Source organism: Trichoplusia ni, chromosome 24 (assembly GCF_003590095.1).
Source record: "Trichoplusia ni isolate ovarian cell line Hi5 chromosome 24, tn1, whole genome shotgun sequence".
NCBI classification, from domain to species: Eukaryota; Metazoa; Arthropoda; class Insecta; order Lepidoptera; family Noctuidae; genus Trichoplusia; species Trichoplusia ni.
In genome coordinates, this window is record NC_039501.1 from 4,089,648 (window position 1) to 4,108,584 (window position 18,937).

At 32.5% G+C, this 18,937-nt stretch overlaps 2 protein-coding genes across 3 annotated transcripts in view; one reads left to right on the forward strand and one right to left on the reverse strand.

The window, feature by feature from the left end:
• Positions 1–346: 346 nt before the first annotated feature.
• The window catches only part of LOC113505096 (irregular chiasm C-roughest protein-like), a 94,100-nt gene continuing 75,509 nt past the window's right edge, over positions 347–18,937 (reverse strand). Inside the window, exons 10-22 of one of the 2 annotated variants that reach the window (XM_026887612.1) lie at positions 17,904–18,006; positions 13,307–13,440; positions 12,339–12,462; positions 10,956–11,101; positions 10,023–10,176; positions 9,597–9,832; positions 9,075–9,257; positions 7,816–8,005; positions 4,082–4,180; positions 3,653–3,742; positions 2,957–3,054; positions 2,484–2,577; positions 347–947 (exon numbers count right to left, since the gene is read on the reverse strand). In XM_026887612.1, coding sequence (XP_026743413.1) covers positions 910–947; positions 2,484–2,577; positions 2,957–3,054; positions 3,653–3,742; positions 4,082–4,180; positions 7,816–8,005; positions 9,075–9,257; positions 9,597–9,832; positions 10,023–10,176; positions 10,956–11,101; positions 12,339–12,462; positions 13,307–13,440; positions 17,904–18,006 — 1,689 coding nt within the window. In that variant the 3' untranslated portion in view covers positions 347–909. Of the gene's footprint in view, positions 948–2,483; positions 2,578–2,956; positions 3,055–3,652; positions 3,746–4,081; positions 4,181–7,815; positions 8,006–9,074; positions 9,258–9,596; positions 9,833–10,022; positions 10,177–10,955; positions 11,102–12,338; positions 12,463–13,306; positions 13,441–17,903; positions 18,007–18,937 lie in introns of both variants that reach the window. The other variant, XM_026887610.1, reaches the window with a different exon arrangement.
• On the forward strand, positions 4,716–7,283 carry LOC113505097. Its single transcript, XM_026887613.1, has 5 exons — positions 4,716–4,856; positions 5,258–5,462; positions 5,991–6,124; positions 6,526–6,681; positions 7,057–7,283. Exons 1-5 carry the CDS (start codon positions 4,802–4,804, stop codon positions 7,209–7,211), a joined length of 705 nt encoding a protein of 234 aa, XP_026743414.1. The 5' UTR covers positions 4,716–4,801; the 3' UTR covers positions 7,212–7,283.

The following is an 18,937-nucleotide window of genomic DNA, read 5'->3' on the forward strand; positions in this document are numbered from 1 at the left end:
AGCTAAATAAAATACTTATTTAAAATTAATTTTCAGTCTCAATTAGGAGCTATTTCAGAATATTTACAAGAACTACATTTAAAAACCTTTTTTTTAGCAATCATACAATACAATTATTGAAATGTTAATTCTTATTCTTAAATATATTTAAAATCGTTCTTTCGAGGTTAAAAAATTAAATTACACTGACGACTAAATTGACAATTTCATTTTAAATTAAAAATTAAATTAAATAAAACATTCAATTTAACTATTTTTCAAATCTATTCTTTTATAATTACAAAATAATATTAATACACATTTCATTCAAATTATTAAAATCTACAATATAAAAGGATGGCTTATTTTAATTTTAAAAATCATAATGAGAAAATTAAAATCTATTTTACTTGCTAAACTAAGTTTTTCTTTGACATGAACACTTAAAGCTTTTTTAATTTTAGGCTCGTTTGTGATTTGACGTTATTAAAGCCGAGGAAAGTATACTATTAGACTTTATTTAAATTTAAATTATGCACTAACGATAACTAGACTATCTCTATCTAATAATTAAACCATATTTTTGCATATGAATTCATTGTCCGTTTTTAAGACTTAGACACAAATCCGGAGTAACATGTCTCTCAAACAGTACGTTTTAATAGAATAGGAATTTAAAAAAAAAGGAAATAGTGATAGTAAAGAAAATTGATTATTGAAATCAACTTAGCGAAGTATGCTTATACTGTGTTGTGTGTTGTTTGTAAAAACAAAATGGCCGTCTAGTAACCGTTAGTGTATTCCTTTAATAAATACTAAGTGCCTTCGACACTTGTCTGATATTATATTATTTAAGCTTACGTAATAATTTCATGTTAAAACAGTTTATGCAAACATTTCATGTATTTCTCCTAGCTACTCGTCAACTAATTAAACATGCGTTCCCGTTGTTACCTGGACGCCATTACCTGTAAATAAAAATATATTTTTTAAAACGAAAATCGATTGGTCTACACCTTTTTGACACTCAGCGCTAACTTCAGCCGCTTGGCCGCTTGGTTCTGCTATCATTTGGAATCTATAATATTTTCTTATTAAAAAAAAATGAAAATCGACTGGTCTAGAACTTCTTGACACTCAGAGCTAACTTCAGCCGCTTGGCCGCTTGTTTCTGCTATCACTTGAAATCTATAATATTCTTTTTAACGTTTATGATTTTTCTATGCAATTTATCTAGGCACGCGGTAGCGTGTATAACCAAGTTCAAGCTACTGATGGCGAGCAGCACCGTGTGTACTACAAGAACCATTTAGAGCAATATAACTAGCTGTTGACCGCTAGTTCTTTCGCATGGTAAGTAGGAGGGTAGGTTACAGGTGACTAATTTTCAAGAAGATAATATTACAACTACAAGTAGAGATGCAAGCTATTCTTTCGAAAGTAGTTTAGGAGTTCATCGCGGATTAAGAACGTGACACGTATTTTATATACGTTTAGATATTAAAATTAGAATAGAACTATTGTTTTATCTCTAACAGTTTTATAATAGATAATAAACTTTAAAACATATTCATGAACTGTCTCAAAGTTTATGATTTATTTCAAACAATAAAACTAAAAAAACTTGTTTTTATTTAAGTCATTTACATATCCCTAAGTTATTTAAAACTTAAATGAGTTACTTTGTTAAATTTATACATGTTTAGTAAAATAATATTATAATGTTTAATAAAAAAAATTGTGCGCAATTTCAATTATGATTCATAAAAAGATAAAAATTCAATTACGACTGTCATACCTACAATTATAATAACGTAGACAAACAAAATTAATTACTGTAATAATTATTAAAAAAATCTGTCAAAAAATTGACATATATAATCATGTTCATTGTTCTTTTGAATTCATAATAGACAAGGTAACAAATGCAAATTCAAGATAATCTAAGATAAAACTTTACGCGTAAGCCGACGACGTCACTTGATATTTTCCTTCATTTTAATAACTAAAAATAATAATGGCAAATTTTCTTAGTAGAAGGACTGCTTCTTCTTCTTACTTTTTTTAGATTTCATAGTAATAAGTCAAATATTTTCTATAGACAAAAAAAACGTATAGGTCTAAAACAAATTGGGCTTGAAGTCGCATCTTTTTTTATCCAGCCTACTGTCCCAATATAAGGCAAAATTATTTTCACTTACATGAGAAAAGTAATAAAGTAAAGTAAAAGTTATAAATATAGAAGAAATATTCGAGAAGGTGTCTCTAGAGTAGACAAAACATAATTTACCAAAACATTATCATGTGTTTCTCCACAAGTCAAATCATGAATCAATACTCAATTCTCAATATTTTTATTGCACTCCATATGTTCAACAGGTGTTACATAATATAAGTATGGACCCTGTAGGGCACGGCAATGTAGGAGAGAGAAGGATGCTAACTTTATTTACATTATGTATCACAGATTCTTTTAATTTATTAAGTGGTTGTCAAAAACTTACCTTTGGTTATAATTTGATTGGACTGCAAGTTTCCTTGACTGGACGGTGGAAGTATATACAGAGCCCCCGAAGACTGTGATGATGACTTAGGCACCTGTTATTAAATTAACGTCATATTCAAGACTCAATTTCCCTTCAGATTCTTAGAAAAGAAAATAGTGTGATATGCTTGCTTGCATTTTTTAATGGAAAAAAATTATCATTAAGACCGAATACAACGTCTTTTGCTGTAGAAAAAGACAGTGCACTAGTAATGCAGAATGATTTTCGATAGGTCCATTCACGGTATTTTTACTTATTCATTTTATTGCATTATACGTGCGACATCTACGAAAAGTAGGTAGATAAATCCATAAAATCATCCTCTTGAAATAACGCTTAAAATTGTGAAAGAAAGCTGTTTCACATACTTCTGACCATAACGGTTATGTTTAAGGAGTGCTGGTAGATGTGATGAAAGATGATGAACTTACTTGAGGCTGAGCACCACTATTGGTTGATGAAGATGACGCCATTGGACTTGTGACCGGCCTTGAAGATGAGGATGAAGACGGAGATATCACTGATGGCACTAGTAAAGAAATAAGCATAAAATAATGTAGTGTAACATACATATTGAGAAGTATTGTTAGGAGAACTGGAATCAGTCATATACATACTATCCTTGTAAATTACTGGCGGCAATGCAAAACTAGATTCATGGTTGCTTGAAAACTAGTTATAAAAAATCGAGTTGTTTCGTAAATTCGAAGGACCTCCACTTTAACTTAGTGATAAAGCTATAAATATTTTTAATTAAATGACATTTTGGCGGTCGGGAATTATTGGAAAGTATATGTAGTTAAACCAGCCTAGGCCTTCGCGTGTAGGAAAGGTTTGAGGAATTGATCACTGTACTAGGTCACTGCTCGTTGGTGATTTAAGATACTAATATTTGGAAACCAGGTTATTTTCCTTTACCATCGGTCAGGAGTGTCTTAGAATAATTAAGAGAGTACATAATAATATAACATAGGACCGCAATGCGACCCTGCAACATTTTATTATAAATATTTTTAAGTTTAATTAAGGAATTTTGAGAGCAGCTTCCAAAAATAAGAGGTTGGGAGATTAGCAGCGAAACAAAAACTAGTTGGAGCTTATTTGTTGGAATTTAGTTTCATAATTACCTGTTGGAGGATGACCTGAGCTCCTAACGGAATAATAAGGTGGTGGCGCTGGCTTCCCAACTGGATTAGTATTCATTTGTGGCACGTACGCTGCTGAAAATATATTTAGTTGAATAACTCTAGTAATTGCCTTGGTCACAATAATTTAGATTCAGAATTTGGGTGTTTTAAGCTTTAACACATTTTGATTATTAAATAAGTCCCAAAAAAAATAGACAGTCGGTTAAGAAAAATAGTCGTTAAATATCTATTTTTTCAAAGTCTACAAAGCTACTGGTAAACTTTAGGGCCTTTAAGTCAATGCATTCCAGTTTTGCAATAAACAACTTAACCATTCTTGTTTTGATAGAAAATTTATAACATTACACTTGTTCGTCGATATAACACTTTTAGAAGTAAGAATGGAAATTATACTGCAAGTGAACTTACGCATTGGAGCGCTGCCTCTAAGATATGGGTTTCCATAAGTAGCGGCATATCTAACGTCTTCTCCAGCTAGGACGACCCCAGGTCCTGACATTGGTATCACTGTGAAAGATTTATCAGATAAGTCCCTTACCTTTCATAAGGAATTCTTAGAAGATACGAATATCATTATATTGTAGCCTGTTCCCAACTACTGTAGTCGGCGTCTAGTCTAACCAGATGCACCTGAGTAGTGATGTTTAACAAGAAGCGATCTATCTGACCTCTTCAATCCGGTTACCGTGGAGACACAATACCCTTAGTCAGAATGTTTGTGAGACGTCCAAATCCGATCAATGGTTGTTGCGTGAAAGAGCAACAAACGTCTATAAAACCATACATACAATCTTTTGCGTTTATAATAGTAGAATTAATAATAATTTATTTGGCAAAATGGAAATCAGCGTAGCCAACCCATTACAGCCTAAGATCCATGGTATGGAATTTACTCTAAGACCATTAAAATTTTCTTCCATATGACGCATTCAAATAAAAAAAAAAAAAACTTACATATTGCTGTTACGTAATTCTGATGACATTGAATTGAAATCTCACAGTAGAAAATTAATTATTATTTTCACATGATGTTATTGTTGTCTTTAGTACATTTTTTTTGATATTTAATTTGGTATAAAATACTCTGCAAATTTAGATTTGTCCATCAGTCTCTTGGTTTCAGACAAAATGTCGTACATGTGGACAATTTTTGTGGCTTTATTGTGTGTTAATTCAGTTCTATGTAAGTTTCCTTTTTTTTGTTTGCTTTGTCTATTTTTAAACGTATTTCGATTTAAAGGTTCGGTTTTAGTTCGGGTTTATCGTCTAGTCATCGCTATTTAATATTATAGAGTTAAAATCCTGTTTAAAAACAGGATTAGTGCTACAGGCAGAATGTGACACTGTAGCTCGGAAAACGGGTTTGTAAATGGAAAGCAGTTTTCATCGGGAATCTATTGTTCATTTATTTTGCTTTGTTGTATTGTCACTGCAACTTTGCTGTTCTTGCACAATTTATAAAAATATGAGATGCACGATACACTTATTAGGTCCCATGGGTACAAAAAATATTTGTCACATCCCAACCAAAACTTTTGAAACGAAGCATTTCCTGTGACTTATCTAAAAAAATCTTAATTTCAGGTAAAACATGTGAATTTAAAGATTCGGAATGTGTAGTAAGATGGGCAAATTCCCTATACCCATCATTTATCAAAGGAGCAGGCATTATTAAACCATCAGACCCACTGTACAGCGATATTATAGAAGCGGACTTGCCAACATTTAAGTATACTTTAAAGAATGCTGAACTTACAGGGCTAAAAGACTGTCATGTCTCGAAACTTGAGTAAGTGTAATATGTTATTTTTGAATTCCAAGAGAGATGCTTAGCGAATTAGTACATACTTATATACGAGTAGATGAATAGAATAGCTTGATCTATAGAAGTCTGTGTACGGCTACGTAAAACTATTCTACTGGTATGGTATAGCTATGTATGCTTGGGAACATGATGGTATCACATATAGTCTGGTAACACGAACCAGTTCTCTGTACTGCGAGTTAAATATAAATATGGCTTTTGTTAAACTATTGTCGTTATCGGGGCGTATCAGAGCATTCTTCGTCTCAAAGCCACCAGATGAATACCAGACTACCTCAAAGCTTATGACGGTGCCACAGGAGGTATGGCTTTAGAAGTTTAAAAGTTCTTTGAAGTAGATCTGGATAAGTACTACGGTGCTCTTAAAATAACTAAGAAAGTCTGTGAAACTAAGAAAGGTGGCAAGAATTTTCATATTTTATTAGAGTCAATGTGGCTGTTATCACTTTTTCTATAATTTAAAGAAATTAATTTTGAATATTCTTTTTACAGCTTCGACGAAGACAGCATGACGTATATATATTTTTTGCAATGCCCTCGCGTGGTAATAACAGCTGATCACGAGGCCAAGGGGGATATAGTTGGCTTCAGTATAGATATCAAAGGAAAAGTCACAATTATCGGCGGTAAATATCATTCTCAATTAATAGGTTACTTAAAAATTAAGAAATATCCATATCGTGATATTATGGAAAATACACTCATTAAGCGAGATGTTTCTTCTATTGTCCAAGATAATTCTGAAATGTATCGAAACGTAATTTTTATACAATTTGCTGTACGATGTGGTGTATTTAACTATTATATTAAAAATTTCAAACTTTTGATAGAAGCTTGCTATTAGTTTTAGGCTAACCTAATGATTTCAAATGTGATTGATGACACGAATCACTAACAAACAATCACAGCTCAAAATTTATTCTTCAACTTTGTTTCGTATTCAACTGTCTTTCGATACGAATGATTAGTGTCGCCACACCCACAAATACTTTCAAGTTGAACCTTAATAATTTTTAATTTCTTGCAGAGGATTACATGTACAACTTTACTGGAAAAGTTGAAAGTAGAACTGGCACAGACGGCAAGAAATACATCCAGATGAAAACCCATGACATAAATGCCAGAGCGAATGGGAAATTAGAGATAGATTTCAAAAATGATTACGACGCTTCAACTTCAGATTGTAAGTATCCTTTTAATATTATAAAAGCAAAAGTATGTCTATCCGTGTGCGGATGTTTGTCCCTCTTTTACGCAAAAACCACTGAATAGATTTAGACGAAACTTGGAACACAGATAGTTTATAACCAGGATTAATAAATAGCATAGTTTTAATCCCGATTTTATGATTACGTGGGATCAAATAAATTGTGATGTTCAATTCAAATAGATTATATCAATATCAACTCCGCTTGAAGGTAGCTCATTTCGTTACAAATATGAAAAATATGATATTTACACCTGCTTGTTTAGAGAATCTTCAATCAAATCTTTACATGAACACCCTTATCATTGTGGATCAGCTTCAATATTTTAAGATAACCATCTTTATTTTCAGTTGCTACTGTTCAAAAATTCCTTAATGAAAATTGGAAGGATATAGATGAACAACTTCGCAAACCAACCGTTGATAATTTCATGGATTTATTTTTGGACAATGTGAACGCCTATCTTGATTTGGTGCCTTTCGAACCAATTGTTCCCGATGATTAAGAGTCAGATTTGAAAATATTGTTCTGTGCAATCATAGTTTTGGGTTCTATTACAATAAAATATTGATGAGAATATTAGTCTTTTATATGGTGATAGTATAAAATGATTTCCTGCATTCAACTTACTTTTATGCGCGTACTAACGTGTATATTTAACGAAAGACTCCTTGAAAAATATGCTACCGTATTACCAACTACAAGAACAAAATTCAGCGCAAGAAATCTATGGTTAAGCATGCATGTGTAGTAGGCGCATTAGGTAATTTAAGAATTCCATTAGATTTTTTCAACTTTTATATCCTGACTGCATCTTCAGTACACTGCCAAACCTACTGAGCGTGGAGTATTGCGGGTTTGATCCTCTCGTAGGACAAGCATTCCTATGGTCCACAAATTCTTGTGCTATTCCTAATGTCTACGCAATACACAATGACTAAACCCAAAACAATCCATTTTTCCAAAATCATTACTTACCACATTATTTTAAAGAACCTCACCTCCTAAACTCACTACAAGTTTCACTATCTACCCAAACTGATTTATAAGAAAAATAAATTCAGTTTTCCTTTGGATATCTTCACTAGTATTAGTAAAATCGAACTCACCATCAGGTCCAACTATTCCTCCCAATCTTCCACAACTTTGCTGGCGATGAAGAGATCCACAGTGACTAGGATATGTTGACCCATCGGTGCTTCTTGATAGAGAACCACTCATGGAATCTGATGGAGCTGGTGGAGCATAATCCCTGCTGTAGTCAACGTACGGAACGTATCCGTTGCTTTGACCGTGGTGCTAAAACAAAATACCACTTTGAAGATTCTTGTCTCATTAGACCAAGATGAACATGAATGAATGCGTTCCTATAAAAATCCCATGGAAATCTGAATCGAGTGTCGTATCATGCTAAGCCGTAACTGTATTCTTCTTATTGGTCGAATTAACATTGGATCATTAACCAAAGGTAAGGGACAGAACTCAGATTATAATCAAATGAATTTATGTTTGTTAAGCTGACGTCACGAAACCATTCTTCAGCCATTCGTCAGTAATATAAGCACTTCACAAGTTAAATCAAACATTAGACAGCATAGTGTATAATTTTAAAGTTTCTCATTTCAAACATCGCATGTCTTGAATTTTACAAGAGTCGTATTATTTTCTCATAACTCTGCATTGTTATGCCTTGGTAACTGAAATTCTATCCACGTATAAAATTATATCTTCCCAACAAATATTTTATATGGTTTTACTTTAGCGAAAGTAGGTACGGTCGAATAAAATTCCGAGAGCAGTTTGCTTGTATGAGGGGATTAAAAATTTAAAGCTGGTGCAGTATTTTTTAATGCTGCATAAGCGGTATTTCTTCACTTCGATGAACTTCGGTGAGTTGGGAGACAACTTTATGTAAGTTTGAAGATATTTTTTATTTCAGATCAATTTTGCAGCCCAACTTTTCGATATATTTTTCCGTTTAAAAAAAACGTACCTTTCATGAGATCAACAGATTGAACCAATTTTCATCGATTTGTTTAAGACACAAAAAAGGTCAGAATATTTTAAATTCAAGCTGGAATGGTGGAAATAAACTACATTTTTGAAGTAAATATGGGTGGTCAAAAAAAAACTGCTATCTCAAAAATAAATTATTCATTGATTAAAATTTAGCCTAAGACAGTCATACTTTTTGATATTGCCAACAGGCATCAACATAAAAATAATAAAACAAAAAGCAGAGAAAAGAAATCATGTACTACAACATAACGTTAACAAAACCATAGTACGTGCAAACTCAGGAGCTTTAAGCATAAATATTTAATTTCTAATTCCACACATCCCAATGCACGAGAACAATAAATCTAACCTTAAAATTCAAGTTGTTGATGGGTTGGTTGAAATCCCCGCTGTATCTTTGGTACTGCTTCATAAGCTCGTTGTCGTAGCCTGAATCTGGGAGGGGAACTGGCCCAGCGAGGGGTAGACCAAGGTTCGATGTTAGGTGCAGTGTTGGGTGGAGGTCAGTTTCAGAGCCTGCGTTGGAGTTTTCCTGGTAAAATAAAAGTAGGATTTAATAATATATTTAAAAAAAGGACTTTTTCGTGATAAGTATTTGACACAAAAACTCCTACTTTACAAAAAGGCGAGTAAAAGGGCTAAAAGATGATGTTTTAGGCATATAATATTAATCAAACTAACCTTCTAAGAAACACATGCCATGTAAAAATGAGTACATTGCAACACATAGATTAAAAAAAAAATGCATTGATTGGATTCTATCTAATTCCAAAATGTTTATTTCGTTTGTTCATCTTCATTTGTCTAGAAGCAAAGCTTACAATAACAGTGCTATGACAAATGATTGCTATCTTTTTATAGTCCCACTTACCATATCACAGCTGCCCTCAACTTGTCTCAATTCCAACTTCAGATCACTGATATTTGAACTCCTGTCACAATCTTTAAACTGATCGACACAAGTCTTTCCCAAATCTGTTATATCTGGTTTCTTCACATCCGTCTTCTTGGTCTTCTTTTGGCACAGCATCACAATGAGCATGATTATCAATATGAATATAACAGCTGAGGATCCACCAGCTATTATAAAGAATATTGGATAGGTTTCTGGAAGAAAATCTTTATTTTATAACTTGGGCTGTAAAGGTATAACAAGCATATTTCTACGAATAATTAGAACAAATTACTTTGAAAATAATTGATTGCTCAAAGAATATTAACGACGAACTAATAAAAATAGTTTTTTACGGTACTGCTGCTACATGTCTTTAAAAGTAAGCAAAAATTAATAACTTACTTGCAGGAACTAAATTTATTTCAACACTGTCAACGCCATAAGCATTCAATACAGTACAGTTGTAAGACCCAAAATGCTTGGACTCACTTCTTCGAATAATCAAAGTGGATTTCGTCAATCTATCAGCGTGGGTCTCTTCTAAAAAAGCGTATTCCTGTGAAAACATTTCCAATGTAACAACTAAAACTAAAGCGGGGACAGAAAACTCACAAACTTTAAAGTTTCTTAAAGATAACAATGGAAACATATTCATTTTATATCTCAAACTAAAACGGATATTTTAAATTTCTGTTTTCTGAATACATTGTAGCAAAGGAAGGATTGTTTTATCTTGAGTGTTGTGCATATATTTTTTATTGCGTCTATTTTCTTCGTTTGAGATCTTGGCCTAACTTTTCTCCGCGGGCCTTAGAGGAAGCTTGGCTTTAAATAAGTGATGGAGGCAAATTTGCCGGTTTTCCTCGAGTTTTTAAACAAAATGTGCAGTTAACTTGGCTGGCGACTGCTACAATATTGTTTATTACTCAACTTGGTTAACACACTTAGTTTGAATTTAAGAAATCTTTGTACAGATTTTTGGGTATATCATGATGAAATATTATCATTTTCTACTGATCTCTAGGGTTCAAATGTTTTAATTTTTGGTCATACAATTATGTTCGTTACAGATGTAATTTTATATTTATACATCCATGATTCACATGTTGCTACTTAGAATTAAATTGAAAATTTATTAACTCAATTTAATAAAAAAATATTAATCAAATGTTTTAATTCTCAATCATACAAACCCCAAAAGATTTCAACCCAAGATACCTTAAATTTCAAAGCCATCAAAATCTCCACATAATAGCCACAAATTGCTTAGTACCTCAGTTCCATAGAATCGTCGATCCTATTCAGTACTGATTAAGATCAGCTATTACAAATTACCTGGTTATGAAAGGAATTGATCTCGTTGCCTCCGAAGGTCCACACGATGTAATCTGGTTTGGGAACAGAAAATGAAACACATTCGATCCTCACGATGTCCCCTTCGACGCCATACTGCGTTTGATTTGACATTATTTTTGGTGGACCTGTAACAACATGACGAATAAAAGCACCTGAACTAGAGAAATGTTTTATTTCATTATTTCTTTGGAGAAAGTTAGGGAAATATTTTGTTTAGTTTATAAATAAAACTTTGGGACTTTTTTGTGAGGAGTATATTCAAGATTAGGTCTTGATATTAATGCTGAAACTGCGGAATCTGTAATATTATTATTATCACACTATAACATTTTTATAAATATTCCCAATAGAATATGAATTGTATGTCTCTTGACAGTAGTTACTGTTAATAACATACATACATAGGTAAAAGAAAAATTATCTAGAAAATTACAAAATTATTAAAACATACATAAATAGTTACACCCCCTAGCATAGCTTATCAATTATATTAAGTTGAACTCAATTAGTTTAACAAGCTACCAAGTTCGTAAGTCGCTATAGCCTCTCAAAAACTTGATCATGCAGCAGTTTCCGCCAACTATATACCACCTCTATATATCGCTATACAAAGACGCCAAAGTTTCAAATCCAAATTAGGCCGATTGGATCCCACATCTAATTTGCATAAAGACATAATTGATACAAAGTCAATAACAATTTAAATGAGGCCTCTCAAAACACTATTCAATTTACATAAAACGAAAGTTGAACATGCAAACCGAGGCATGGCTATATGGGCATAAAGTTTGGACCTTAAAGTTACGAACTGCCAAGTTGGCTAGTTTGCAAGATGTTCCAATTGAAATGACCTCGCCAACGATGCAGCACTTGCAGTTCCATAGGTCGTCTTGAAACTTGGCAGAGTTTTAGATCTAGCGTCTTAAGGCCTTTTGTATATTTTAGAAGTTCTCTGTGGGAAATGTAGTTTTTGAGGAGTGTGCAGAATACGGCACATAAGGACTTAATATTAGATTAGAGACAATGCACTGCAGTCGTTGAATCTTTGACTTTTATCTTTGTAGTGTAAAAAGAAACTGCTGCATTTTGGATTACCAAGGCTTTTGGAACTATCCTACAAAAATGTTAATGAATGCTTAGATTTTAAACCGAGGATACGCTTCTTTGATAGTCGACGAATTTTGTCATACAAACTCATACAGTTTTGTACAACGAAAAGCATGGTTTGAGACATGAGTAGTGGAATATACGAAACGTTTTCTAATTTACAAATGGTCGTACGATAAACTATCATCAACAAGAATATTAAATCCCTAAAATTGAAGATGTTAATGAAATTTTCCGTGTTATAGCAAAGCATACCTTTTATATAAACAATGGCTGGCGCTTGAACGTCCTGTCTGTTTTCAGAGCTTGCTTTACACCAATATTGTCCAACTGAATGAGGAGTCACGGTGATTGTCAGATTTGGCAGCTTGCCAACTCTCTGCCAGGATAAAAACATAAATAACATTAAACAAATAATACAAAATGTTATGGATATTGCTTACAATGATACTAAATTTAATGATAAAATGATTGGCGATAAATTAATAGCTGTTAATTTATATGATGGTGATTGCATTACTCTCAATAATTGTATCGGTTGAATGAATACAGATTCTTTGATTTTGAGTTTTTTGATACACGGAAGATATTATAAAAAATTCAACAACAAAAAGAAAATACTTAAAACACTCTAAGTTTCTAATGCGTTGAGTAAAGATTTAATTAATTATAAACTATGAACAAATCAAGCTAAAATTTTAAATTAATCTGTATAACCACAGCTAAGTTTCCACTTAGTTAATAAAGTAGATATTATATCTTGTTTTAATTAACTCAAAACTTTAATATAATTAAGATTCAACCTGTTACCAGCCACTTAGAAATTTACAAATTTCATAAGTTTGAAGGCAGACGTCTTGAAGATGTTTTACGTATTTCGAGTGTCCATTACATTACTACATTTATTAGTTATGGTTAAAATTATTTCGTCTAAAGTTCTAATAAATTAGTTGATGAATTTCTAACTAAGATGTAGTATGTGTTTAGTAATTTCTATCTAGACTGGGATTTGAATTCCACACAACTATCTAAACATTTGAAATGAAATGAAATAATTTGACAAATATTTTAACAGGGATATTTATAATTTTTCTTTACAAGTACATCGGAGGTATTTTTTAAGTAATTGAATATAGTTGAAGTTATTAAGATAATTGGCCCTAAAATGTCACCCAATATTTTTCTTTACTCGATCTAGATTCGTTTATGTATCAAATACTTACAATATATCTTTCGTTTTCATATCTCAGCCATTGTATCTTCGGCTGTGGGTGTCCTTCGACGATACAAGATAGGGTTGCTAATGAACCGGACTCCCCTTCAACGTTTTGAGGCTTCACAACTATAGATGGACCATCTGTAACAAGATTGCTATTAGTTTATATCCTTTTTTTAGCTTTGCCACTTAAAAAAGTATATAACATGTTTTCTCTATTAAAAAATAGGTTAGCGTTCATCTTTTGTTTATGTTAGTTTTATCTATGCTTTCTTTCCTAAAATAGGAGTGTTATATGGACAGGGTTTATCTAAGTTTTATAGTCAACGCATGAGTTTTCTGATACCATAATTTCTAAATGCATATACGAGGTACGATCATTTTATACTATACTTCATTCCACTTCGCCGAACCCCATGTCAACGTGATACCCTTATAAGTGTTTCTAGAATTGTGCCTTTAGGAAACTGACATATTTTTATTTTGAACGATTTGGGATTTAAAATTTATGCTATTTACAATGGTTTTTGATTAACAGGAAGAAAATTAAGGCCGAACCTTCAGAGAAATTGAGTACCATTAGTATAATGTCAGAAAATTCAAATTATGTTTTCACAAATAATTATCCTTCTAGGAATTACTTAAAGATAAGGAAACTCTTCTCTTTCAATACAAAATAAACTTACAATAATACATCATAAACTTGACTTTGAATTAAAATTTTAAGAGGGCTAAAATAAACACCGGTGTGTTTTAGTTTGATTTCCTTGTATCCGTTTTGATCGTAACTGAAGAAAATTGTATATTTATACAGAATAAATAAATATTATTATAATTTCCCAGAATTTTTACCCTGGCATTTAGTCTCAAACTAAGCAAAGCTTGTACTGACTTTAGACAGCTGATAAATTACGCTATACATTTCTAGATACATACATACATATTTTTTAGTCGTCTTACAGAAGCAGCCCAGTTCATGTATCCAATGACTAGAACACGTTCATGATAAAAAAAATGGTATTTATGAGATTTGAATAAATTTAAAATGCAATTTTTTATTCAATATTATGATGCAATTCGTAGTTTTTTAGATACAGCACTGTTGCGAGCGCGGTCCGAGCCTTGTAACAATGGTGAGGAGTGCGGGCGGCGGCGTTTTTATCATTTTTAAGAGTGTATTTCAGATTTCTCATGTTTAAGTTTTCTTCATACTTATTATTTTAGTTGATGTTAAAAAAAAAATCGCGCCTAGGGGTATTTTACGTCGGATACATGAACTGGGCTGCTTTTGTAAGACGACAAAAAAATCACCGTGTATATAAATTATACCCACACCCACAAACATATCGTTTTCATCACAAGCCATCACAGTAAGTTGTTATTGCTTGTTTAAAACTGTGAAGGAAGACATGAGCATACCTGAGAAATTATTTTAACCCTAAAGCAACATCAGAAGCTTTCGGTCGGTCTAAAATCCTGACCACATTTTGTTTAACTATTCCTAAAAGAACAACAGTAATTTCGTTCATAATTATTCTTCATCATCATCATCATCTCAGCCTATCGCCGTCCACTGCTGAACGTAGGCCTCCCCCAAAGAGCGCCAATAATTATTCTTGGACGACGCTAATAGCTTATTACAATCGTTAATTCACACACAACAATGCAAGCTACAACTATAGAACAGTAACAAATCCAATTAAATAATCGTCCAATTATTTAACAATAGGGGCTTATAGCGACGTCAAGAATTGCCCTATAGCCATAATTGTGAGCTGAATGACTATAATTCGGAGTTGTGACATCAAGGACCCTTGGTACTTGAATAAAACCGTTTTTCGACAATCTACTTGGTATTTAGCCTTTTTTGTTTCAATGGATGTAAATAGGTTAGGGTTTTGTTCGTAATTTTAAATATTAATTCGATATTGTTGAGGGTTATTATAAAACCAGTTCAGGTAGAGAAGGTCGTGTTAATAATCGGGTCATTTAGGACTGTTTCATGGTTTGAAAATTATACGTCATTTTTGTTAAGGGCATAATTTGATAACTTCTATTTCAGATATTGTGTCTTTAATATTAGAATTGAATGTTTTAGTATTATGAAACTATTTATAATGTCTAATGGCTTTGGCTATAGTTAATCGTATTATTAACAAGCTAATGGAAATTACTCAATTGTATGTAAGTCAGTGACGGATAACAGTGGGATAGCCACCACGCATAAAGCAACTGAGCGTGATGTGTCGTGGGTTCGATTTTCATGTGTTGAGATCCACGAATGCTTGTTCTGAGTCTGTGTCTTATGCATATTACTTGAATGTTTGTAAAAGCCCCCGAGACGATAGGATTGAACTAATTGTTTTTATGTCTTTTTACTGACATTTCAAGAGTAAATCGATAAACAGTTATTCATGTACATAATTTGTTTCTTATTTTAGACAGCAGTTGGGTTGACTGGAGTAGGTCACAAGTCAAAACTTCCAACTCGAACATAGATCAAACTGAAACTATCACAAAACATTTACAACAAAAAATAATTCCAAAAACATATTTACCGCATCAATGATAATAGGATTTTCAAATCAAATCGCAACCAAATAACAATCAATATCTATCAAAAAATCTATCCACGTCAAAAAACAATATATCGAAGCTTTCCCAGCCCAGTTTAGAGGAAAACAATTGAACCGTTAATACGTGATTGGGTAACAAAGAGGAATGATATTTCATTCTCTATCCCTGAGGTACACTGAAGAAAAAAGTAGCCCTTTCAGAGGCTTCCTATATGCCAAATTTCATTGTCGTCCAAATATTGTACGGTAAAGGAAATAATATGGGAACAAAGGAATTTACGGATTGTCGGAAAAGTTGTAGATTGCGTCATAAGTAAAGAAATACTTTCATTTGATTTAAAGACGTGTCTTAGAACTTCGGTTGATGGGCGTATCATTAAAATAATATCAATTCATATGTGACTTATAAAACTGATTTGGAACATCAAAATTTTGATTGAAGCAAAACACACAGATATATCTTTTCTTTTTCTCGTAAAAAATGATTTCGACTACCATTTTTAGGTCATCACAGTTTTTTTAAACTTGGACATCGGTATCTTCCGAATAAAAAAAGAAAACAATTTAAAATTCAATTCCTATACAAAAGATACTTATAAAATAGCACTATATGTACTGCAAACTGGGACTAATCTAAACCCTCCACAATCTAAAGCTATCAATATATTTCACCAAACTGTGTACGACCGAATATGACTAGCTAGTCCCAAGAGGAAAATCGATCTACTATAATACCATTCCATCCTAAAACGTGAGAAATCCCGTCCTTTACGGAACCCATAATAATAATTTAATCAAATTGCAAACACAAGCACTTTGGAGACTGAATTTGAACGACGAAATACGGTCTGTTAATTCCTTTGTTCTAGATTTCCTGATGCATTTATAATGTACAGTTCACTTACCACATAAACAGCGAAGCTTAAGCGGGCTAAATATTACTCGGATTATCTGGAGGTAAATTTCGAACGAACTATTTTCTTGAACAAAGCAAGATAAAAGTGTTTGCGAAGAAGTGAGGGAAATATGTACTTTTTCGTAACATACATGTCATACGAGTACTAAAGTATTTGTTAATATACACTAACATTTGTCTTCGTAGATTTCATTTATATGGATTAACTCAAAATACCGTTTGGGGGTCAGACAGTACAATATCTAAAATTAGTTCATATGTGTGGGTAAAGCAAAGATGAAAATCATTTTATATATTTTGAAATCGTGCACCTAGTGTCAAATCAAATCAAACGTTTTAGAAGTGCCTGAAAAACGGCCTATTTGCAATAAAAACTTAATTTTGATTCCTATGCGGTGTTAAACGGTTTTGTTAGTAGCTAGATTTCATTTGTAGTCAGAGGTCTATTGTAAAACGGTTAAACCGTTTCGAAATAAACAATCCAAATAGTGTATTTTCTGCCCTATATAGTCTAGTATTGACCGGTACACGTAGCGTTCAAGTAGGTCACCAGTAACAAGTTATCACTAAAATCCATCTACTTCTTGAAATAAAGGCACTTACTATGTCCAAGTATTTCCAAGTAATATACACAAATGAATTACTTGAAAAGTCTTTGATGTCAAGCTTAAAAATATATACGGTTGACACGACATACCTTGAATAAACTTGTACGACAAAAATGAATGATCGTACACGTTCTTTTTTGGGAATAGAAATTATAATCAGCATGGCTTTGAGATTGTATCTTAAAGATAATGTGCAAACTCGGTCTGATTTTTTTTTTTTTTCGAAATAATTTGATTACAATTTGAAAATAAGACTAATTTCGATCAGCTGATTATTTTGGCCAATCCAAAATTTGTCGTTTCCCCTTTTTGGAGTCGTTTATCCATTTTCACGTGCGCTTAGTAAGCGGTATTTACTGCACATTTCCATAACACGTTGTAAGCGTATAATCCAAAATCCTACCAGAAGACGATATTTCAGTTTCCCGTATGCCAGTCCATAGTCTAAAGCCTCAATAACGCGCCTAACTTAAAAGGTATTATAATTCTTGAGCCGGTACTTACATGCCACTTCCAGAGTTTTGGTGTCAGCACTTTTGCCGACCGGGTTGTGAACCTCGCACTTGATTGTCGCCTCGTTGAACCTTCGGGATATGTTTGATAAGATCTGTAACAAAGGTTTTGGATTAATTTTGAGTTTCATGATTTAAGATGTGCTTTTTGTGGGGATTTTTGTGAGTAAACGATGTTGTGCAATTGATCTACGAAGAGATATTTAGTATTTTTTCGACGATTTTTTTCCTCATAATAGCCTTTTAAAATAAGTACATGAAAACAAATAATCCAAACAATAAATATCACAAAAACAGGAATATTTATAAAAATATACCAAAATTATAATTTCCTAGAAAGTTTTCATAATTACCTTTTCCTGTAGAACAACAACTACTGCAGACTAAAAAAAGACTCTTAACGAAGAAAATTTCCGCAACATGCAATTGTTAGCACTAAACTTTTCACAAGTATTGCTTAAAATTACACTAACAGACAGGAGAAACTAAAATTACCTGCAGTAGTGGAAAATATCCAACGTTCTATTTAACATAAGCGTTTCGTTTTACTAAGACTTTATTCGTGAGAAGACGATGCCAATTATTACAATGTATTTAAGAAGTAACCTTGGGATATTATCTGCTCAAAAAAATATATTTTTTAGGAACTTTCTTACATCTTTCTTAATGGAAATAAGCAATATATTATGTTGTAGGGTATATATGGCATATGGTACCTTTTATATCTAGTTTTACCTTAGAAACTTATAGCTTTCAGTAAGGATACAAGTGTTAGTTAATCCTTGTGACTTTGAGGATGAGGTGAGGATGTCGACGGGTGACCTGGTCAGAATTTAAATGAGTACCTAAGGACAATATGATTGGGTTCCAAATGCATATACGTATATAACGAGGAAAAAATAAATCAATAGCTTTATTGAGACGTCTAGAACAAGAAGTGGTATAAAAAACCTCAACAAGATCATTTTCGAAGTAAAACTGTAAAAAGAAATAAATTTACAAATCATTACAGAATGCAAAAACATT

What these genes read in the sequence shown, in the direction of transcription:
- LOC113505097 (XM_026887613.1), top strand. Translation starts at nt 4,802, where the DNA reads ATGTCGTACATGTGGACAATTTTTGTGGCTTTATTGTGTGTTAATTCA. An exon ending in GTGTGTTAATTCAGTTCTAT is followed by an intron (nt 4,857 to 5,257) that starts GTAAGTTTCCTT and finishes TCTTAATTTCAG; the next exon opens with GTAAAACATGTGAATTTAAA. An exon ending in AAAAGTCACAATTATCGGCG is followed by an intron (nt 6,125 to 6,525) that starts GTAAATATCATT and finishes AATTTCTTGCAG; the next exon opens with AGGATTACATGTACAACTTT.